Source organism: Schistocerca americana, chromosome 7 (genome assembly GCF_021461395.2).
Source record: "Schistocerca americana isolate TAMUIC-IGC-003095 chromosome 7, iqSchAmer2.1, whole genome shotgun sequence".
NCBI lineage: Eukaryota > Metazoa > Arthropoda > Insecta > Orthoptera > Acrididae > Schistocerca > Schistocerca americana.
In genome coordinates this window covers 276697231-276721989 of record NC_060125.1, presented here as the reverse complement: position 1 = coordinate 276721989, position 24759 = coordinate 276697231, and the positions used below count along the sequence as shown (strand labels likewise).

The 24759-nt window shown below is 43.0% G+C and overlaps 1 protein-coding gene across 2 annotated transcripts in view; it reads right to left on the bottom strand.

Annotated features, from left to right (window-relative positions):
- Positions 1-3338: 3338 nt before the first annotated feature.
- Positions 3339-24759, bottom strand: part of LOC124622121 (ankyrin repeat and LEM domain-containing protein 2) — a 152626-nt gene continuing 131205 nt past the window's right edge. For both annotated transcript variants that reach the window (XM_047147733.1, XM_047147732.1), the window contains 2 exons: positions 3878-4009; positions 3339-3780 (listed from right to left, as the gene is read on the bottom strand). In XM_047147733.1, coding sequence (XP_047003689.1) covers positions 3609-3780; positions 3878-4009 — 304 coding nt within the window. In that variant the 3' untranslated portion in view covers positions 3339-3608. The remainder of the gene's footprint in view (positions 3781-3877; positions 4010-24759) is intronic.

Sequence of the window (24759 nt, the reverse complement as noted above, 5' to 3'; positions counted from 1 at the left end):
TTGTCAGCTAACGCCAGGGGTAGTGAGTCAGGAAAGCTAAAAGCCCGTTGCAGGGCAACCAAGTCAGGACAGTCCAGTAAGAGGTGAACCACAGCCAACATTTACTACGACGACAGAGAGTGGGGTCCTCATGAAAGAGGAGCTAACCATGAGTCAGCCAAGTATGGCTGATGCGGAGCCGGCAAAGGACGACAGAGGCTTTATGAGAGGACCGACACATAGTTGTAGAACACTTTATCGCCCTGAGCTTGTCTGGCGAAGAAAGATTGTGCCATTCTGCATTCCAAAGTCACAAAACCCTACAACATAATGCCAAGCGAAGATTTATTTCCGGAATGCCAATAGCAAGAGATGGCCCGTTAGTAGCCACTTAAGCCAGTCGATCGGCAAGTTCATTGCCAGGGATCCCAACATGGCCTGGGGTCCAAATGAAAACCACTGAGCATCCACGTTGATCAAGAAGAGAAAGGGAGTCCTGAATAGCTATGACCAACAGCTTGCGAGGGAAGCAGTGGCTGATAGCTTGAAAACTGCTCGAGGAGTCACTACAGTTAGTGAAGGACAGTCCTGAGCAGAAGTGGACATGGTCCAGTGCACACAAGAGGGCTACCAATTCTGCAGTAAAAACACTACAGCCATCTAGCAAGGAACGAAGTTCCGCATATCTCGCATAGGTGTAAGGATAACCAGGTGTCCAGAAACCATGGAGCCATCAGTATAAATCACTTCTAAACCCTGGAATGAACTGAGGAGACTGTAGAATTGGTGGCAAAGGGCCTCCAGAGGGGCAGAATCCTTTGAATTGATGGAGAGATCAAGACAGAGCTGTGGCTAGGCGACGCACCACAGAGGGGTACGCGCATGAGCAGAGAAAAGAGGCAGTAATAAAGGGAAGTGCTCGAGCTCAGAAAAGAGCGACTTAATGCAGACAGCCATGGTAAGCCTACATTGTGGCCGCCGCCGCGGGAGGTTGATCTCTATGTCTGGATAAAGGAGACCATAATTAGGGTGCTGTGGGGTGCAGCGAATGCGGAGCGTGTAAGATATCAGCTGTTGTTGGCACAAAACTCACAGCCGTGGATTCAAGGATCCAAAACAGCTGCAGAATCACCAGGTGTTCAAGGTGCTTGCAGAGGGTACTGGTAAGGCTAATTGGACAGTAGCTATCCAATTGAAGAGGGAGCTTCCCAACTTCTTCACTGGAATAACTATGCATCGCTGCCACTGGGTAGGAAATACCCCATCACTCCACAGATGACTGAAAAGGGTCAGTATACGACGGTGGCCAGCCACCAATAAGTGTTGGAGTATTTGGTTGGGTACCTGATCCGGTCCAGGAGCCATGTCAGGACAAAGGCGAGGGCACTGGCGAATTCCCACTCGCTAAATGGGGCATTATAAGGCTCCAAGCAGCGAGAAATGAAAGACAAAGGCAGTCGTTCCAAGTGCTCTTTCAGGAGGAGGAACGTGGGCAGATACTGAGTCGATGCAGAGACTTGAGCAAAGTGCTGAGCGAAATGGTCTGCGACAAAGTCCAGATGGGTAAGGACAACACCACGCACAGAATTTCCTGCAATGCCGGTGGGAGGACAACGGCCAAAAATTTGCCTTAGTTTCTCCCAGACTTGTGAAGAAGGGGTGTGCAATCTTATGGCAGCCACATATCCTTCCCAGCAAATCTATATCTGAAGTAGACGGGTGCCGCTTGAAGCATTGAAGAGCACGGCGGCGGTCTTTTATGGCCGCAGCAATTTCTGGAGTCCACCAAGGGACCATCTTCTGAGGGGGGGAACCCAAGGAAGAAGGGATGGTTGAAACAGCTGCAGAAAGAAGCCGGCAAGGGGCCAATTTGGTTTCGACAGAAAGCATGGAACCTACGAAGTGTGTGTGAGTAAGAATTGACAAAATGGGTCTCCTTGAGAGCAATGCAATACGAGGAAAGAAGGGGCTGCAACCTCGGGAGGTGACACAAATAGCCATTACAATTTCACTAGAGCATTCTCAAGCTGGAGTCAAAATGGGAAGTGAACGGACCTGAGGCGGTCACGCCGCCAAGTTGCCATCCGTCACCGATATGGATGGGGTAATGTCCATATAGGTGGGGTCAGACTCTATTGGTTCATTGGCTGGAGGAGGGGAAGGCGGCACCTCAGGTGGTACCAGAGGTGCCTTGCCCTTGTTCTTGTGTTTCTGCTTCTTCGCTTGTGAAGGGAGAGAAGGGCAGACTGCAGCGAGGTTGGCCACGGAATTACACCTGGCAATCTTGGTGCCCACCGGCCGCAGACTGGTTACTCCTATTTACTTCTTGAGAGAAACATAATCAGTGATGAGTTTTGAGTAATATGGAACCTTTTGTTGCCATTTTAAAACCTGTTTCTCTGCCTCAAACACAGCAGGGTTTACAAATATTCATCTGATTAGCATTCTAACACAATTGAAACAGTGATAGAATCATGAAACAGTGTACTATTAAACTAGCAACTGAGGACAAGACAGGTCAACAGAGTATGAAGAAGCCAATTCTTGGTACAAAAATAAACATGTAATTTCTTCACTTACATTGATGCAGAATCCATAGGCATTTTCATTTCACCAAAGCTCCATGGTCTGAACAGTTACATTAATTCACTGAAAAAGTCTGTATTTTTTTGAATATCATGGGAGATATGGAAGTTTTGCATATTAATCATATGGCCAAATACCTTCCTCTTTGCAAGATATAATTTGCCAAAATCTTGTTTCGATATCTCAGACTGTTAACAAGATACGAGATATGTTACGAATATATCATTCTGGCATTTTTGCTGGTGCACACAATCACAACAGAGTGCTTTACATAAAATCCTTCTTTTCACGATTGGAGATAGAGATATCCTTCCGAGTTTAAGGACTATTTTAATACGTTAGCTACACTTCAGGCACAGCAATGTATGACCTAACATTTGCCATCTGTACATCCACAGTAATGCCTGTTTTTCAGTGCAACCTTTTTGAATTTCTTGCAGTAGTTTACCTAATCCTGAAATGTTATTGATTAACACCACCATAGGTTGTTCATCATGGAGCTGATGAATGAAGCTACGAGATTCTGAAGAATCATCTTTTTTATCTCTTTTTCACCAAACATTTCCTTTAAAATCATTTGAAAAAGATTGCAGACTGGTGGCTTGTGTGTCTAACCACAGTCAAGTGAGCTAATCTCCCTGCAAGCCAATAGTCAAACATGGCACCTAGCAAACTTAGGTCAAACCTTACTCTATGCAAGAAGGGCTTAAGCTTATTAGAAAAGCATACAACAGACACTGGTATACATAAAGACTCAAATAAAAGAGAAATTATACAGTTTTCTGTATTTATGTAAAATTTTAATGTTAGAGTCAACTTTTGAATATACACAGATACTTTTTCTCTATAAAATTATAAAAATATCTGTAGAGTCAAGGGATCTTTTAAAATGCTTAGGGAAGCACATTAGAAGTACATCACAGTTCAAAGTTATTATGTACATTAAAAATAATTTTGAGAAATATATACAGAAGATATAATATTTTTAAAACGAGGCACAACATTCTTGGAGGATGATAAAGGAATTACTACAGTTCCACCCACTATGTTACATTGCTGAAGTCAACTGCTCTGGGAGCATGCGTACAGCGCACCAGTCTTCTATGCCATGCATCTGGAGAAGATAAGAATCCATCTTCATGTCTATGGGTTGGCGTCAGAGTACCCGGAGTCTGCAGCTTCTTTAGGTGCCGTGTGAATGCAGGACTGGCCCACCTGTATTTTTGTTAATGAAGTATAAGTAGCAACAATCAGGCTAGTGTTTTAAAAGAAACAAAACATTTAATTAAGACAATAGCTTTATTTAACTTACAGTTCCCTCTCTTTTTCTGGATAAAGTAGGATAGCATGTCGCCACCTGTAAATATTAGGATACTTCTGTTGTAATATATCAACTCCTGCCAGAGCATGAAGGACATCCAAATCCACTTTTCCGGGAGTGTTACTGGAACAATGACAATGCACTAAGTTGAGGAAAAGAGTTATTTCTGTGTCTATAAATGGTTGACCACAGATCAAAACGATAAATGCAGTTAGTGTTAACTTATTTTAATTAAAATATTATCCTGACAGTTCGCGCGCGCTATGTGTTTGTGTTTTGTTTGTGTGTGTGTGTGTGTGTGTGTGTGTGTGTGTGTGTGTGTGTGTGTGTGTGTGTCTCTCTTCTCTATTGACTCAAAAACCAGACACTTGACTAAAGTGTTGTTATTCCTTAAGCAATGGGCAAGATTACAAAGGGCATAGTGGTGGAAATGTGATTGAAGTAAGGATAGGTCACAACAGAAACACTCAAACACTGTCTTTGGTAATGACAATGCAAACTTGCTACACACTAGAAAGGAAAAGTAATCTATGAGTATGTGACTTCAAAAAGTGGGAAAACTCAATACTCATTTTATAAAAACCAAGATGCTATAAGCATTACAGAATCCCAGACTCTTCTGAGATCGGGATTATGACTGATGAACACATCTCGTGTGTGTGTGTGTGTGTGTGTGTGTGTGTATCCGGGATCTGAAGGCTGACCGGTCCATCGTCATTCTTCCGGCGGACAAGGGTTCCACGACCGTGGTACTTGATCGTCGGGAGAGTGAGGCTGAGGGACTGCGTCAGCTTTCAGACAACACCACATACAAAGTTTGCCAAGGTAATCCCATTCCTGATGTCCAGGCGGAGCTTCAAGGAATCCTCAGAACCTTAGGCCCCCTACAAAACCTTTCACCTGACTCCATCAACCTCCTGACCCCACTGACACCCCACACCCCTACCTTCTACCTAAAATTCACAAACCCAATCATCCCGGCCGCCCCATTGTAGCTGGTTACCAAGCCCCCACAGAACGTATCTCTGCCTACGTAGATCAACACCTTCAACCCATTACATGCAGTCTCCCATCCTTCATCAAAGACACCAACCACTTTCTCGAACGCCTGGAATCCTTACCCAATCCGTTACCCCCAGAAACCATCCTTGTAACCATTGATGCCACTTCCTTATACACAAATATCCCGCACGTCCAGGGCCTCGCTGCAATGGAGCACTTACTTTCACGCCGATCACCTGCCACCCTACCTAAAACCTCTTTCCTCATTACCTTAGCCAGCTTCATCCTGACTCACAACTTCTTCACTTCCCAAGGCCAGACATACCAGCAATTAAAGGGAACAGCCATGGGTACCAGGGTGGCCCCCTCTTACGCCAACCTATTTATGGGTCACTTAGAGGAAGCCTTCTTGGTTACCCAGGCCTGCCAACCCAAATTTGGTACAGATTTATTGATGACATCTTCATGATCTGGACTCACAGTGAAGAAGAACTCCAGAATTTCCTCTCCAGCCTCAACTCCTTTGGTTCCATCAGATTCACCTGGTCCTACTCCAAATCCCATGCCACTTTCCTTGATGTTGACCTCCACGGGTCCAATGGCCAGCTTCACACGTCCGTCCACATCAAACCCACCAACAAGCAACAGTACCTCCATTACGACAGCTGCCACCCATTCCACATCAAACGGTCCCTTCCCTACAGCCTAGGTCTTCGTGGCAAACGAATCTGCTCCAGTCCGGAATCCCTGAAGCATTACACCAACAACCTGACAACAGCTTTCGCATCCCGCAACTACCCTCCCGACCTGATACAGAAGCAAATAACCAGAGCCAGTTCCTCATCCTCTCAAACCCAGAACCTCCCACAGAAGAACCACAAAAGTGCCCCTCTTGTGACAGGATACTTTCCGGGACTGGATCAGATTCTGAATGTGGCTCTCCAGCAGGGATACGACTTCCTCAAATCCTGCCCTGAAATGAGATCCATCCCCCATGAAATCCTCCCCACTCCACCAATAGTGTCTTTCCGCCGTCCACCTAACCTCCGTAACCTCTTAGTTCATCCCTATGAAAACCCCAAACCACCTTCCCTACCCTCTGGCTCCTACCCTTGTAACCGCCCCCGGTGTAAAACCTGTCCCATGCACCCTCCCACCATCACCTACTCCAGTCCTGTAACCCGGAAGGTGTACACGATCAAAGGCAGAGCCACGTGTGAAAGCACCCACGTGATCTACCAACTGACCTGCCTGCACTGTGACGCATTCTATGTGGGAATGACCAACAACAAACTGTCCATTCGCATGAATGGACACAGGCAGACAGTGTTTGTTGGTAATGAGGATCACCCTGTGGCTAAACATGCCTTGGTGCACAGCCAGCACATCTTGGCACAGTGTTACACCGTCCGGGTTATCTGGACACTTCCCTCTAACACCAACCTATCCCAACTCCGGAGATGGGAACTTGCTCTTCACTATATCCTCTCTTCCCGTTATCCGCCAGGCCTCAATCTCCGCTAATTTCAAGTTGCCGCCACTCATACCTCACCTGTCATTCAACAACATCTTTGCCTCTGCACTTCTGCCTCGACTGACATCTCTGCCCAAACTCTTTGTCTTTAAATATGTCTGCTTGTGTCTGTATATGTGTGGATGGATATGTGTGTGTGTGCGCGCGCGAGTGTATACCCGTCCTTTTTTCCCCCTAAGGTAAGTCTTTCCGCTCCCGGGATTGGAATGACTCCTTACCCTCTCCCTTAAAACCCACATCCTTTCGTCTTTCCCTCTCCTTCCCTCTTTCCTGATGAGGCAACAATTTGTTGCGAAAGCTTGAATTTTGTGTGTATGTTTGTGTTTGTTTGTGTGTCTGTCGACCTGCCAGCACTTTCATTTGGTAAGTCACATCATCTTTGTTTTATATATATATATATATATATATATATATATATATATATATATATCACACACACACACACCGTGAACCATGGACCTTGCCGTTCGTGGGGATGCTTGCGTGCCTCAACGATACAGATAGCCGTACCGTAGGTGCAACCACAACGGAGGGGTATCTGTTGAGAGGCCAGACAAACGTGTGGTTCCTGAAGAGGGGCAGCGGCCTTTTCAGTAGTTGCAGGGGCAACAGTCTGGATGATTGACTGATCTGGCCTTGTAACATTAACCAAAACGGCCTTGCTGTGCTGGTACTGCGAATGGCTGAAAGCAAGGGGAAACTATGGCCGTAATTTTTCCTGAGGGCATGCAGCTTTACTGTATGGTTAAATGATGATGGCGTCCTCTTGGGTAAAATATTCGGGAGGTAAAATAGTCCCCCATTCGGATCTCTGGGCGGGGACTACTCAAGAGGATGTCGTTATCAGGAGAAAGAAAACTGGCGTTCTACGGATCGGAGCGTGGAATGTCAGATCCCTTAATCGGGCAGGTAGGTTAGAAAATTTAAAAAGGGAAATGGATATAGTGGGAATTAGTGAAGTTCGGTGGCAGGAGGAACAAGACTTCTGGGCAGGTGACTACAGGGTTATAAACACAAAATCAAATAGGGGTAATGCAGGAGTAGGTTTAATAATGAATAGGAAAATAGGAATGCGGGTAAGCTACTACAAACAGCATAGTGAACGCATTGTTGTGGCCAAGATAGATACGAAGCCCACACCTACTACAGTAGTACAAATTTATATGCCAACTAGCTCTGCAGGTGACGAAGAAATTGAAGAAATGTATGATCAAATAAAAGAAATTATTCAGATAGTGACGGGTGACGAAAATTTAATAGTCATGGAATTCGGTAGTAGGAAAAGGGAGAGAAGGAAACGTAGTAGGTGAATATGGACTGGGGCAAAGAAATGAAAGAGGAAGCCGCCTGGTAGAATTTTGCACAGAGCACAACTTAATCATAGCTAACACTTGGTTCAAGAAACATAAAAGAAGGCTATATACATGGAAGAAGCCTGGAGATACTGACAGGTTTCAGATAGATTATATAATGGTAAGACAGAGGTTTAGGAACCAGGTTTTAAATTGTAAGACATGTCCAGGGGCAGATGTGGACTCTGACCACAATCTATTGGTTATGACGTGTAGATTAAAACTGAAGAAACTGCAAAAAGGTGGGAATTTAAGGAGATGGGACCTGGATAAACTAAAAGAACCAGAGGTTGTACAGAGTTTCAGGGAGAGCATAAGGGAGCAACCGACAGAAATGGGGGAAAGAAATACAGTAGAAGAAGAATGGGTAGCTTTGAGGGATGAAGTAGTGAAGGCAGCAGAGGATCAAGTAGGTAAAAAGACGAGGGCTAATAGAAATCCTTGGGTAACAGAAAAAATATTGAATTTAATTGATGAACGGAGAAAATATAAAAATGCAGTAAATGAAGCAGGCAAAAAGGAATACAGACGTCTCAAAAACGAGATCGACAGGAAGTACAAAATGGCTAAGCAGAGGTGGCTAGAGGACAAATGTAAGGATGTAGAGGCTTATCTCACTAGGGGTAAGATAGGTACTGCCTACAGGAAAATTAAAGAGACCTTTGGAGATAAGAGAACCACTTGTACGAACATCAAGAGCTCAGATGGAAACCCAGTCCTAAGCAAAGAGGGGAAAGCAGAAAGGTGGAAGGAGTATATAGAGGGTCTATACAAGGGCGATGTACTTGAGGACAATATTATGGAAATGGAAGAGGATGTAGATGAAGATGAAATGGGAGATATGATACTACGTGAAGAGTTTGACAGCACTGAAAGACCTGGGTCGAAACAAGGCCCCTGGAGTAGACAACATTCCATTGGAACTACTGACGCCCTTGGGAGAGCCAGTCCTGACAAAACTCTACCATCTGGTGAGCAAGATGTATGAGACAGGCAAAATACCCTCAGATTTCAATAAGAATATAATAATTCCAAACCCAAAGAAAGCAGGTGTTGACAGATGTGAAAATTACCGAACTATCAGTTTAATAAATCACAGCTGCAAAATACTAACGCGAATTCTTTACATACGAATGGAAAAACTAGTAGAAGCCGACCTCGGGGAAGATCAGTTTGGATTCCGTAGAAATGTTGGAACACGTGAGGCAATACTGACCCTACGACTTATCTTAGAAGCTAGATTAAGGAAGGGCAAACCTACGTTTCTAGCATTTGTTGACTTAGAGAAAGCTTTTGACAATGTTGACTGGAATACTCTCTTTCAAATTCTGAAGGTGGCAGGGGTAAAATACAGGGAGCGAAAGGCTATTTACAATTTGTACAGAAACCAGATGGCAGTTATAAGAGTCGAGGGACATGAATGGGAAGAAGTGGTTGGGAAGGGAGTGAGACAGGGTTGTAGCCTCTCCCCGATGTTATTCAATCTGTATATTGAGCAAGCAGTGAAGGAAAGAAAAGAAAAATTCGGAGTAGGTATTAAAATCCATGGAGAAGAAATAAAAACTTCGAGGTTCGCCGATGACATTGTAATTCTGTCATAGACAGCAAAGGACTTGGAAGAGCAGTTGAACGGAATGGATAGTGTGTTGAAAGGAGGATATAAGATGAACATCAACAAAAGCAAAACGAGGATAATGGAATGTAGTCGAATTAAGTCCGGTGATGCTGAGGGAATTAGATTAGGAAATGAGACACTTAAAGTAGTAAAGGAGTTTTGCTATTTGGGGAGCAAAATAACTGATAATGGTCGAAGTAGGGAAAATATAAAATGTAGACTGGCAATGGCAAGGAAAGCGTTTCTGAAGAAGAGAAATTTGTTAACATCGAGTATAGATTTAAGTGTCAGGAAGTCATTTCTGAAAGTATTTGTATGGAGTGTAGCCATGTATGGAAGTGAAACATGGACGATAAATAGTTTGGACAAGAAGAGAATAGAAGCTTTCGAAATGTGGTGCTACAGAAGAATGCTGAAGATTAGATGGGTAGATCACATAACTAATGAGGAGGTATTGAACAGAATTGGGGAGAAGAGGAGTTTGTGGCACAACTTGACACGAAGAAGGGACTGGTTGGTAGGACATGTTCTGAGGCATCAAGGGATCACAAATTTAGCATTGGAAGGCAGCGTGGAGGGTAAAAATCGTAGAGGGAGACCAAGAGATGACTACACTAAGCAGATTCAGAAGGATGTAGGTTGCAGTAGGTACTGGGAGATGAAGAAGCTTGCACAGGATAGAGTAGCATGGAGAGCTGCATCAAACCAGTCTCAGGACTGAAGACCACAACAATATATATATATATATATATATATATATATATATATATATATATATATATATATATATAGGGAAACATTCCACGTGGGAAAAATTATATATAAAAACAAAGATGAGGTGACTTACCGAACGAAAGCGCTGGCAGGTCGATACACACACAAACATACACACAAAATTCAAGCTTTCGCAACAAACTGTTGCCTCATCAGGAAAGAGGGAAGGAGAGGGAAAGACGAAAGGAAGTGGGTTTTAAGGGAGAGGGTAAGGAGTCATTCCAATCCCGGGAGCGGAAAGACTTACCTTAGGGGGAAAAAAGGACAGGTATACACTCGCACACACAAACTTATCCATCCGCACATACACAGACACAAGCAGACATTTTCTCCCTTAAAACCCACATCCTTTCGTCTTTCCCTCTCCTTCCCTCTTTCCTGATGAGGCAACAGTCTGTTGCTTGTGTGTGTGTATGTGCGGATGGATATGTGTGTGTGTGTGTGCGTGCGCGCGCGAGTGTATACCTGTCCTTTTTTCCCCCTAAGGTAAGTCTTTCCGCTCCCGGGATTGGAATGACTCCTTACCCTCTCCCTTAAAACCCACATCCTTTCGTCTTTCCCTCTCCTTCCCTCTTTCCTGATGAGGCAACAGTTTGTTGCGAAAGACTGAATTTCGTGTGTATGTTTGTGTTTGTTTGTGTGTCTATCGACCTGCCTGCACTTTCGTTCGGTAAGTCACATCATCTGTGTTTTTACTGACGTAAGTGTTTAATGTAAAAACTGTAAGGATATTCCAGCTGATTTATTGTAAAAATAGATTAACCACCCACACTCATTTTGCTTTTTCTTCACTTTGCCAGTCCCTGTTCTGCTTTTCTGTGTGATGTGTTAAGGAATATATGACTGATGTATACTACTAAGGAAGATTTGCAGCAACCAATCATCATTTAAGCCTTCAAATTTATTTTATTATTTACTGATGTTTTTTTCACCCCCAACTACACGAGGTACACATTTATATTTATACTAAATAAAATAAATTGGAGCTCTAATCTCTGCACACAATATTCCTACCATCATCTTTTCATATGAATATGGAATTATATATGTTTCTTGCTGCGTATGGCTGAGCTGCTCTTTACTGATGATGGAATCAATTTTATTCACAGCACAGCTATGAGGAAGACTCAAGATAAAAATGTAGATCTCACATCTGCTAGCGAAGAATTTCATTTTCTTTATCTCATGACTTTATTTATGGAAACATTCATGTGAATATTGCTTTACCATGCTTTGAGGACAGAGCACACATTTAGTTAAGTGCAACATTAACTTAAAGTCAAGCCTGCAACTACATTATATAAAAAGCGATTTTGTGAAAAGTGGTTCCAAATATGTTAAGTTTATAGAACAGCTAAATAAATGAATTACTCTATGAGAATCAAGTTGGAAGTTATAAGGCACAAGAAAACTTTTAATATACATGGGCATGCTGAGAAGTTAAGCCTCCAAATTTATGTGAAAGCTCTAAAAGCTTTTTAAATTCAACAAACATTATTAAAATTCTACATATTTTTCTTCATATATACATATTTGTAGCCCTCTGGTGCTAGAGGGCTCTGTATCATAGTGTGTAACATCGCAATGTGTAAAGTAAATATGTTGGTCTGTGAGAAAGTGTGCTGTAATTGGGTTTTGAATTCAGAGAGTTTGTCCACCCATGGACCACCCTCTCCTTTAGCATGGGCAATGCCAGACCATATACAAGCACTGCGACATTTGCAACAATTCGATGCCTTGGGTTCATTCTCATTGATCATCCTCCATAAAGTATCAACTTGGCCCCATCCAAGCCTCATCTGTTTCAAAAAACTTAAAGAACACCTTGGAGGACTTCACTTTGATAATGATGGAGTGATGCAAGCAGAGCTCCATCAACGAAGTCAAACACTCTACAGAGACAGTATCAATGAACAGGTCTCTCATTGGAAGAAATGTGTTTGTCACAAGGGTGGCTATGTTGACAAATAAATACGTAGATATGAAGAATAAAGATGTAAAATGTTAATAATGTTTGTGTTATTTAAAAAGCTTCACTAGTTTTAACAAACAAATAATTGGAAGCATTATTTTTCAGCATGCCCTCATTTAGCTTAACTCGTTCCACATACCTGAGTGAGCCAAGCTAGAATCTTAAATAATGAAAGAAAAGGGGGAGGAAAAAAGAGTAATGATTCAGCCATTAACCCTGTTCAATTAATGAATGAGTTAAAATTATATTAGTTACTACAACAACATCAACAGGATTATTTATGTATCTGTTTGTCTTAACAACTGACAGTTCGATTAGCAACTAAATCTTTCTTTTTTTTTCATTTTCAACATTTTGCTCACAGGGAACCAGCAACTTTACTAAAATACTTAAAGAATTTAGTAAAGATTCTGTTAACAGTTGCAATATTTATATTAATGCGAATAACTTCAAACCTTACAGGTTTATTTTCCAGCCTGGGTTACTGAGGCTGCACTCTCAGTGCCTGATCTTAATAATAAACATCAAAGTGACAACATATGCTTTATAAAAGATTGCAGAATGAATGCCACAATCCACATGTCTCTCTAACCAAGCTGACTTTGTAAGAGGCATGTGTTGGTTGTGAATTCATTCTGCAATCATTTATAAAGTATGTGTTGCCACTTTGAAGTTTATTATTAAGATCAGGCACTGCCAGCATGGCCTCAGTAGGTCAGGCTTAAAAATGAACCTGTAAGGTTTGAAACTCCTGTGTGGGGTTTGTTAGTCCCCCATCGAGCACCTCCCAAGGTGGCAGATAGGGGAAAGCTCTCCAGATATGGAGGGTACCGGGGAAATAAAATACCTGGGATGACCAAAACTAACACAGGCAGAAGAGGCTCGCCAAGCTGTGGTGAAGGCAATTCTCCTACAGGAAGAGCATCCCAAAATCAAGACTTCTGGTCCTCCAAGTTGGTGGTTGTGCTGAGTCTACCAATCTGCTCATGTAAAAATGCTGACCAGTCGGGATACTCAACGCATGTCTTAGAAACAGGACAGAATATACTAGAACAAAAGTTGGCAAAGCTACAAGGATTTTTCTTTTGGTTCTTGGAATATCAGAAGCCTATACCGCCCTGGAAGTGCCCAAATACTAATAAATGAACTATAGAAATACAGGGTACAACTGGCAGCTCTCCACGAAGTAAGATGGCAAGGAACTGGCTCACTGAAAATACAAGACATGACTCTAATTTATGGAGATTGCCATGAATTTGGAACTGGATTCTACATTCATAAATCAATAAATGACTCAACAAAGGAATTCAAACATGTCAACAATCGAATATCATACATCACGGTTCAGGCTCAGTGATTAGATATTACTTTTCTAAATGCACATGCACCCACAGAAGATAAGGATAATGATATGAAGGAAGAATTCTATAGTCAATTGGACCACACATACAACTCAATAAGTAGACGTAATGTAAATGTAGTGCTAAGAGATTTTAATGTCAATGTAGGAAAGCAGGAAATGTACAAACCAACCATTGGTAATTTCAGCTTACACAATAAAAGTTAGGATAATGGGGTTCGACTTACAAACTTTGCAATAACAAATGATCTCACACTAAACTAAAAACTCTAAACTGAAATCCTCTCGCTTAGGCCACGAAGGCCCAAAGGTACCGACTGGCCACTATGTCATCCTCAGGCCACAGGCATCGCTGGATGCGGATATGGAGGAGCATGTGGTCAGCACACTGCTCTCCCAGACGTAAGTCAGTTTACGACACCGGAGCCGCTACTTCTCAATCAAGTAGCTCCTAAATTTGCCTCACAAGGGCTGAGTGCACCCCACTTGCCAACAGCGCTTGGCAGACAGGATGGTCATCTGTCCAAGTGCTAGCCCAGCCCGACAGTGCTTAATTTCAGTGATCTGACAGGAACTGGTGTTACCAACGTGGCAAGGCTGTTGGCGATCTCACACTAAGCGACACAAAATTTCAACACAAACATATTCACTTAGGGACATGGATATCAACAGATGGAGAAGTAGTGAATCAGACCATGTGGCTATCCAAAACATTCCAGAACAGTACTAAGGATATTAGAACCTTTAGGGACGCCAATTGTGGCACAGACCATATGCTAGTTCTATCAAAAATGAAAATAAAACAAAAAAGAAAAATAAATGGAAGAAATGAAGAAAAATAAATGGAAACAGAGTGGAAATTACTAGATATAACTCAGGAAATCTGGCTGAAAATCTAAAAGAAAACTTTACCAAAGAAATGGAAAGCAACCTAACAAAAACTAGACTGTCCAACAGGGAACAACAAGATGTTGAAAGCAGATGGAGACACCTGAAAGAACAGTATTTAACAAAAAGTGCCAAGAAAAAGTTCTGGAGAAAAGAAATGCAAGAAGTGTGGATTACAGAAATGAACAATATGACACCGGAGGAAAGATCTTACAAAATCCATCAGGAAACACAACAAACCCTAAGACAAGAGAAAAGGGAATACTACAACAATATGATAAAAGAAGCAGAGGATGATTTCAAGCACCACAGAGCAAGGCAGATGAAACAAAGTATTAAAAAATCTTTGGGTATATTTGCTGAAAGAGAACAGTTTATAAAGGATCAGCATCGGAAAATACTGACCGACAAGAGTGATATACAAAAAAGGTGGAAGACATACTTTCCACAATCACTCAACTGCAATGATCCACATTCTTACTTTAAATTTGAAGAACCTGATACAATCGATGTAAAAGTTACCATCCTATCAGTAAATGAAATGCAACAAGCCATAAATAAATTAAAGAATAACAGGGCTTGTGGTGAAGACCAGATATAAGCTGAGTTATTAAAGAATGGAGGACTACAACTGGAAATAGAACTACATACAATGTTTAATAGAAACAATTTGGAAGACAGAAACCATACCTGCAGACTGGTAAACTGCAATTATATGCCCCATATTTACAAAGACTGATCCCCTTGTGTGCGACAACTACAGAGGAAATGCTTTACTGGATGTTGCTTATAAAATCATATCGACGCGCCTATTAAACAGACTGATCCCAAGTACTGAAGAATTAATTGGTGATTACCAATGCGGTTTTTGCAGAAATAGATCCACATTAGATCATCTTTTCACTCTAAGATAGATAAATGAAAAGCCTTGGGAATTCAATGTAGATGTATGTATATTATTTGTAGATTTCAGAAAGGCCTACGATAGCATACACTGACAGATGCTTCTAAATATAATGAGGGAATTTGAAATACCATCAAAGCTAATCAGATTAATTAAAATGTGCACCAAAGAAACTTTATGTTGTGTCAAGACACCTGTAGGAGAAACAGAAAATTTTTAGGTGTTCACTGGACTGAGACAACTTGGAGATGCTATTTCACCTATTTTATTTAACCTCATCTTATAGAAGATTGATAGAGAATTTAGTAAAACTAATCCACAAGGGATCCAAATGCAGGAGATGAACATTACTAGACTTGCCTTTGCAGATGATGTAGCATTGTAAGTAGTTTCAAAACAGAATTAACCAAAATGATGCAAAATTATTACAAAATTGCTGAGAAAGCAGGATTACAGGTTAATGAAGAAAAGACAGAATATCTGGTCATAAGTAAGAAAAACCAACATGATGCACCTTTGGTTGTAGATGTATTCACTTTAAAAACAGTTGACCGCTTCAAGTACTTAGGGAGTCTGTTTAATAACAATAATGAAATGGATATAGAAGTAGATGCCAGTCTAGCAACAGCAAACAAAACGCTCTTCAGTTTTAGCAAAATCTTACAGAAAAGATCACTTAGTACTAACTTATATCACTCGACCATTATACCAACAACATTATATGGATGTGAAGCATTAATGTTTACAAAGAAAGATGAAGAAAAACAGTTAATATTTGAAAGAAAAATACTAAGAAAAATTTTTGGTCCAGTATATGGTAAAGGTAACATGGATTGGAGGATAAGAAAAAATGAAGACTTAAGACAGCTTACAAACACGTAACATTGTAGATGTGCTAAAGAAGGGAAGGTTGTATTGGGTGGGCCATATAGCACGAATGCATTTGGAAGGACAATAGATGGAACAAAAAGAAGAGAAAGACCCAGATGTAGGTGGAGAGAGAACATCCGGGAGGACACAACTAGGATGAACACGAACACTGAATGGACAAACAGTGCACACATCAGAAGGAAATGGAAGAGTCTTATAGAGCAGGCATATGGTTGATAAGGCCTTTGCAACTTGTAAATAAATAATAAAGGCTTGAAATTAGTCACTTAATACAAATATTGCACATGTTGACAGAATTGTTAATAAATGCTTTAAGAAATTAAACCTTTCATTTCTTGTAATGCTTGAGCATTGAATTAATTCCACTGTTATGAGTTTACTCTTTTTAACAGTTATTACATTATAATGTCCCAGGAAAAACCGAGAAATTTGTAATTGTAGAAAGTGAGACATGTCAGTTCTCATCTTATGAAAAAAATATCTAAATGAATCCTGAAATTATCCTGGGCTCAACCTACAGTAATCAAATGATCCCACACCCTCCACCCAACAGTTTCTGCCCCCTTATCCTACCATATCCTCCTTTTTCATATTCCCTCAACCTCTTTGTGTGCAGGCTTCTGCCAATGTACCCACCCATCCTTTCCTTTCCCTGCTCCTCTTCTTTTCCTCTCCCTGTTTCCCCCACACACTCCCTCCCGATGCTGCGCCAGCCTTGAGTCCCTGCACAACCTGCCAGACAACACTCTTTTTTTCCCCACACCTGTACCCCGCTATTCCTCCCTCTTTCCTGCACCCTCCGGATTGCTATTTACATAACAGTCGCATTCCGGGCAGAGCTGCCGGTGGTAGTTGTCACATGTGTGAGGTGCACTTGCTCTCTCTCTCTCTGTGTGTGTGTGTGTGTGTGTGTGTGTGTGTGTGTGTGTGTGAGAAAAGCTATTATGTGTAACAGACTTTTCAGCCTGGAGTTTTTAGCCTGGAGTTTTCAGCCTGGAGTTTCCACGGTTTGATTTTGCCTAACAGCTTTTTCCAACCCACAATCCTGTGTTATTTTCCTCTGGTACTACCTCTAAAGCAGTACTCTTCTCAGTGTACGTTCTTTCTCTTCTTTCATATGTTTTTTCATCACCCTCCAAACTGCACACATTCTGACTTTGAGCCCCAATGTATCAATGATATTGTCCGCACACAACACAATATCTGTATATGTTTCTGCATATCTGTGCATGTTTCTGCATGTATGTATGTATGTATGAATGTGTGTGTGTGTTTTTATGCATCTTTTTCTGTTATCCAGTGCCCATCAAAACCACCCAGTCTTCATTTGACCACTTCCTACAAAATTTCCCATTTCCCCAACACTGTGCCACAATGGACACTTGCACCAACTTTTTCTCTGGATTCCACACCTCCTTTCATAATGACCTCCACATTTTCAGATTCTACCAGTCCCAGCCCCTTATAAACATGGTACTGCAAAAACATTTCCATGGCACAGGCATCCCTGAACCATTTCTGCTCCCTCTGCTAGATACTGCTATTGTGCAATCCTTACTACACACATAACATCTCTGAAATTGAATCCTTTGTTGTCCGGCAGCTGGAAGAGACCACCCACCTCCGTAAGTTATCCAACCTGCTGACATCCTACTGCCATCTTGGTGCACTACTATCCAAGCCCTGTCCTACCGACAGCACTCCTCTTCCTCTTCCTCTTCCTCTTCCTCCTCCTCCTCCTCCTCCTCCTCCTCATCATCATCATCATCATCAAACGCTCATAGCAACCAGACTCCATCTGGCGGACTTTTTCAACTTGTAAAATCCCCCAAAACTACCTACAAACATTCCAAACACAGAGACCAAACAATCCCAGAACACTGTTGTCAACCTTTCCACCAAAATCCTCAGCCCCACAAAGTTTCAGCACTATCCAAAGGCTTCACCTTCAGCCTTACACCCAAATTTAACCTTGTTGGAGTTGTCAAAGACCTACTCTCCCTCTTCATCCCTGCAATGGAAATAATTCTTCACCACCACTCCTTCTAACCAAAGCCAACCTCATACAAACATTAAAAAAAAAAAAAAGTTTTCCATCACCTTGGTTCCCAGAACTCCTGAAGAAAGACAGACGTTGACTGCGGATATTGTATCCCACACACAGTCCCTTTGACTGTTCAGAGATGTCACTAAACCTGCCCAAATATGTAGTCACCCATGTATGAGAAATGCTTATTAGACAGAGGGGGTCCTACAGCCGATGAGTTCCAGTCATTCCACCATGAAGGAGGTACATGTCTTGTGTTGTCTGTAGTTCAATTATGCCTCGACAGTCAATACAGCAGTTTGATTGCATCCACATTGTTACTTTGTGCCAGGAAGGGCTCTCAACAAGGGAAGTGTCCAGGTGTCTCAGAGTGAACCAAAGTGATGTTGCTTGGACATGGAGGAGATACAGAGAGACAGGAACTGCCAATGACATGCCTTGCACAGGCTGCCCAAGGCTACTACTGCAGTGGATGACCGCTACCTATGGATTATGGCTTGGAGGAACCCTGACAGCATTGCCACCATATTGAATAATGATTTTTGTGCAGCCACAAGATGTCGTGATACAACTCAAATTGGGCACAATAGGCTGCATTCCCGATGTCCATGGCGAGGTCCATCTTTGCAACCACGACACCATGCAGCACGATGGGCCCAACAACATGCTGAATGGATCACTCAGGATTGGCATCACATTCTCTTCACTGACGAGTGTCGCATAGGCCTTTAACCAGACAATCGTCGGAGACGTGTTGGAGGCAACTCGGACAGGCTGAACACCTTAGGCACTCTGTCCAGCGAGTGCAGCAAAGTGGAGGTTCTCTGCTGTTTTCAGGTGGCATTATGTGGAGCCGACATATGCCACTGGTGGTCATGGATGGTGCCGTAATGGCTATACGATACGTGAATGCCATCCTCAGACCAACAGTGCAACCATGTCGGCAGCATATTGGCGAGGCATTTGTCTTCATGTACAACAATTCGCACCACCATCGTGCATATCTTGTGAATGACTTACTTCAGGATAACGACATTGCTTGACTAGAGTGGCCAGCATGTTCTCCAGATGTGAATCCTATTGAACATGCCTGGAATAGATTGAAAAGGGCTGTTTATGGACGACATGACTCGCCAAACAATCTGAGGAATCTATGCCGAACTACCGTTGAGGAATGGAACAATCTGGACCAACAGCGCATTGATGAACTTGTAGATAGTATGCCACGATGAATACAGGCATGCATCAAAGCAAGAGGACATGCTACTGGGTATCAGAGGTACCGGTGTGTATAGCAATCTGGACAGGAAAGGACAGCCGTACACAGTCTCAAAGCAGATCCTGACCTAATCATCCTACCTGCGGTCAAAGACTCCACAACTGCTGTGATGAGTCACAGTGACTACCTCCGCCAATTGTCTGACTCATCGCCTATAAACTCTGCCAGAATGATCTCATCCCAGAAGCCCAACATGACCTTTAATCCCTGCTTAAAACCTTAGGCACTTCCCAGAACCTCTGCCCCAGAATCCATTTCGCTCCTCACCATTGCGACACCATGCACACCCACCTTCTACATGCCCCCAAAATCCACAAACCTCACAATCCTTGATGCCCCACTGTGGCTTGTTATTGTTTCCCCACTGAAAGAATCCTGGCTCTCATTGACTAATGCCTCTACCCAACTGAACATAATCTAGCCTCCTATGCCAAAGACACCAGCCACTTCCTTTGCCAACTCTCCACCATCCCCACCACTCTATCTCTTGATTCCCTAATGGTCACTGTTGATGCCACTTCCTTGTGCATCAACATCCCTCATGTCCACTGTCTTGCCACATCTGAACACTACCTTTCCCAACATCTGAACATTACCTTTCCCAACGTCCTACAGACTCAAAACCCACTGCCTCATTCCTGATTCATCCAACGTTACCCAAACATTTAACTACTACGCCTTTGAGTGGAAGGTATACAAGCAAATCTGCAGCACAGCCACGGGCACTGCCTGGCACACTCCTATGCCAACTTGTTTGTGTGTCCTCTAGAAGGAACTTTCCTAGCTTCCCAAAATCCTAAACTCCTGGTCTCATTAAGGCTCATTTATGATATCTTCATTATCTGGACTCAGTGTCAAGACACACTGTCCTCACTCCTTCACAACCTCAACACCTTCTCTTCCATCTGCTTCACCTTCTCTTCCATCTGCTTCACCTGGTCCCCCTCAATCCAACATGCCAACTTCCTTGGCATTTCCGTCCCCCTCTCTGATCGCTCCATCAGTACCTATGTCCACATTAAACCCACCAACCATTACCAGTACCTGTATTTTGACAGCTGCCATCCCTTACACACCAAAAACTCCATCCCATACAGTCTTGCCGCCTGGCGACAGCATATCTGCAGTGACAAGAATTCCCTTTCTCAGTATGCTGATGGTCTCACTAAGGCCTTCCCAGACAAGCACTATCCTCCAGACCTAGTGCGCAAACAGATCTTCCAGATCATTTCCCCCTCATACCCCCCATCCCTCCCACCACCCCCAACATCCAGCCAAAAAGAAGTGCCCGCTTCATCACCAAGTACCATCCTGGACTGGAACAACTTAACCAAATCTTTTGCCAGGGCTTTGATTAGGTATCATTATGCCTTGAAATGAGGGACATGTTATCCAAGATCCTTCCCACTCCTCCCAAAGTGGTTTTTGTTACCTACCCGACTCCACAACATTCTAGTCCATCCTTATGTCACTTCCATCTCATTGCCACAGTGATCATATCCCTGCGGAAGAACCAGGTGCAAGACCTGCCCAATCCATTCACCCAGCACTTACTTTCCAGTCCTCTCACAGGCTTATGTTACCCTACCAATGGCTGGGCCACCTGTGAAAACAGCCATTTTGTATACCAGCTTTGCTGTAACCATTGCACAGCTTTTTATATTGGTGTGACTACCAACCAACTGTCCACCAGTACGAACGGCCACTGCCAAACTATGGAGAGAGCAAGGTAGACCATACTGTGGCACAACATGCAGCTGAACACAACATTCTTGTCAATGGCTGTTTCTCTACCTGAGCCACCTGCCCCCCCCCCTCCTCCTCCTCCTCCTCCTCCTCCTCCCCATCCCCATCCCCATCCCCATCCCCATCCCCATCCCCATCCCCATCCCCATCCCCATCCCCATCCTAATCCACCACCACCACCACCACCAACCAGATTTTCTGAACTGCACAGAAGGGAGTCATCCTTCAAACACATTGTCCACTCCCAAAATTATCACAGCCTCAACCTAGGGTAACTTACTGCACCCACAACTTCCACCCAACAGTTTCTGCCCCATTGTCCTATCATCTCCTCCCTTTCCACATTCCCTCGCCCTCTTTGTGTGCAGCCTTCCACCCATGTACCTGCCAGTCCTAACCCTTCCCTGCTCCTCTCCTTTTCCGGTTCCCTTTTTTCCCCTGTACCCTACATCCAGAAGCTGTGTCTGGCAGTCTAGTCTCTGCATGCCCTGCCAGACAACACATTTCTCTCTCTCCATCCATACCCTGCTATCCCTTCCCCTTTCCTGCCTCACTCCAGATTGCTATTCATTTGAGAATCTTATTTTGATTGGAGCTGCAGGTGGAAATGGTCATGCGTGCTCGAGGTGTGCTTGCTTGTGTGAATGTGTGTGTGTTTTCTTTGCTGAAGAAGGCTATGGCCAGAAGCCATGATGTGTGACTGTCTTTTCGTTGTGCCTGTCTGCAGCTCAGATGTTCATCTTTAAGATGAGTAGCAATTTATCGTTTTCTCAATACTGTTGATATACCTACCTGGAGTTTCCATTGTTTGATTTTTGTTTTGTACAAAATCAGTTTTATTTACAGCAACATATAGTTTTATGATAATAGGGAGTGTAGGTTTTTGTGTGAATGCATATGGCAGTGTCTTTACAAATGGCTGGATGTCAGAGTATAGGCTAACAAAGCTAGTGTTCTGAGCAGTAACATCATGCTGCTTTCCCAAATCATCTCTGAGCTTAATTATGATCGATCTGGCAGAAACACACAAATTGTGTGTGCATACTTCATGCAAATGCCTCTAGTTACAGTTGCCTAATACACCTTTCTACTGTCCTGATCCATTTTGGAACAAACTTCAAAACCAAATCTTTATTATCAGAGAGATAAATATCATAACAAACCACTTTCACAATAGGCCTACTTTCATTACTTTACCAAATATAGAAAACAATCACTGTCTTTCAGTGGAAAATGCAATTTATGTGCGGCTTAGCACATTGCAATGAATTCAAAAGAAATGAGTCTATAGTCTGCAGTAATAAAAGATTATTGACATTGCATATTCTATGCAGAAAACCAGCTTTTGTAAACTATTTACCCTTCCATCAAGGAACAAAACAAGAGAATAACTTATGTATACAAAATGTACTATTTCCGTATCAACGTGTCATACAGGACTGAAAGAATCAGCATTGTAAACATATGTGCATATGTTGGGTGCTGCATATGGTAAATGATCAAATTGAACTTTCTTATCTGTTTGTAACAATAACCATATCAGTCCAAAAAGTTGAGAGACTGGATTAATGAAGAATGAAGTTAAGATGGTGGTTTTATTGCTGTGCTCCACAGTCTCTCCCCCACCCCCAAAACTGAGTACAATGCACAGAACATTCACACAATCTTGTGAAACTGTCAGAAAAGTCTTGAGATGTTGCTCAACTCGTACATTACACTAAACGCAACGTTTATTATGCTGTCAAGCTGCAGCAGGCATCCAGGCATCATCTTTTTTGTTCTCTGCACACACTTCTGTCTTCTTCAAAATATTCTGGGGACTGTCTTGATTGGTTGGTTGGTTGGTTGGCTTAAAGGGAGAGAAGGGACCAAACTATGAGGTCATTATCATCAGTCCATTGTTCCTAATAAAACAACGCCACAAGGATGAGAATAAAATGGACAAAACATGTAACACAAAACGGAAAGAAAGGAAAAGCCACAAGAATGAAGGGAAGGCATCGAATACTAAAAGGAACAAAAGAGGACAAGAAAACAGAGATTCTAGACACAGAAGAGAGTAAAACATGAAAGCAAATTAAAGTGGCTGGCCAACCATGAGAATAAAAAGAGAAAGCCAGCCACTCTGCAACACATTAAAACCTCCACCCTAAAAGCACTAGGGTGGAGAACACAGAGATACAAATGACATGCGCTAAAACTTACATAGAAGTATAAAACTCACTCTCACAGGTAAAACGTAAAACTAAAGCTGCTGTGGAGGCATTGTCGCAAGACACCGAAAGCAGGGCGCTGTGAAAGTTAAAAGTCTACCGCAGAGTGGCTAAAAGTGGGCAGTCCACAGCGACACTGAGGTGGGTCCTCGCGACGGAGTAGGTAACCATGCGTTAGCCAAGTATGGCCAATGCGGAGCCAGCAGAGGACAACTGATTCCCTGCGAGAGGCCTGCATGGAAGACTTCCACACATTCATGGTCTTCTTAATGACATGCAGTTTGTTGTGCGTGCTGTTGTGCCATTCCGTCTCCCAAAGCCGGAAAACCCTGCAGTGTAAGAAAGAATGCAGGTCAGCTTTGGAGATTCATATCTCCAGAAGTGGTTTCCATGTCGCCTGTTTGGCCAGCCTGTCGGCAAGTTCGTTGCCGGGAATTCCGACGTGTCCTGGGGTCCACACAAACACCACGCAATGGAGGGACTGTTCCAGGGCATAGATGGAATCCTGAATGGATGCTACCAGAGGATGGCGAGGGTAGCATTGGTTGATATCTTGTAGGCTGCTCAGTGAGTCAGTATACAGGAGAAAAGACTCGTCAGGGCATGAGCGGATGTACTCAAGAGCATGAGATATGGCCGCCAGCTCTGCAGTGAAAACACTGCAACCAACTGGCAAGGAGTGCTGCTCAATGTGTCCTCCATGAACATAGGTTGGTTGGTTTGTGGGATTAAAGGGACCAGACTGCTACGGTCATCGGTCCCTTTTTCCAAATACTAAAAACACCCACAGAGAATAAAAACGATCAACAGAAGAGAAGACAGACGACACAGAACAAGAGAAACTTAGACAAAGACCAGACAAGATGAACTAAAATCACACAGAGTGTGACAGTGGTTGGCCGACCATAGAAACAAAAAAGGAAAACTCAACCACCGAGAAACACATTAAAAAAATCAGACTAAAATCGTAGGCCATAGGCCAGAATCAACACAAAAACACACACACTTACATTAAGCGATAAAAGCCCCCTGCCCGAATAAAATGCAAAACTAAGTCCGCTATGGCAGAGTCGTCAGTTAAAAGCGCACGGAGCGTATCAGGCAGCGCAAAAGCCTGCCTGAGCACAGTTAAAAGGGCGCACTCCAACAGAATATGGACCACCATCTAGGCCGCCCCACAACGACAAAGAGGTGGGTCCTCATGACACAGTAAATAACTGTGTGTCAGTCAGGTGTGGCCAATGCGGAGCCGACAAAGGACGACTGAGTCCCTGCGGTTGGCTCGCATGGATGACC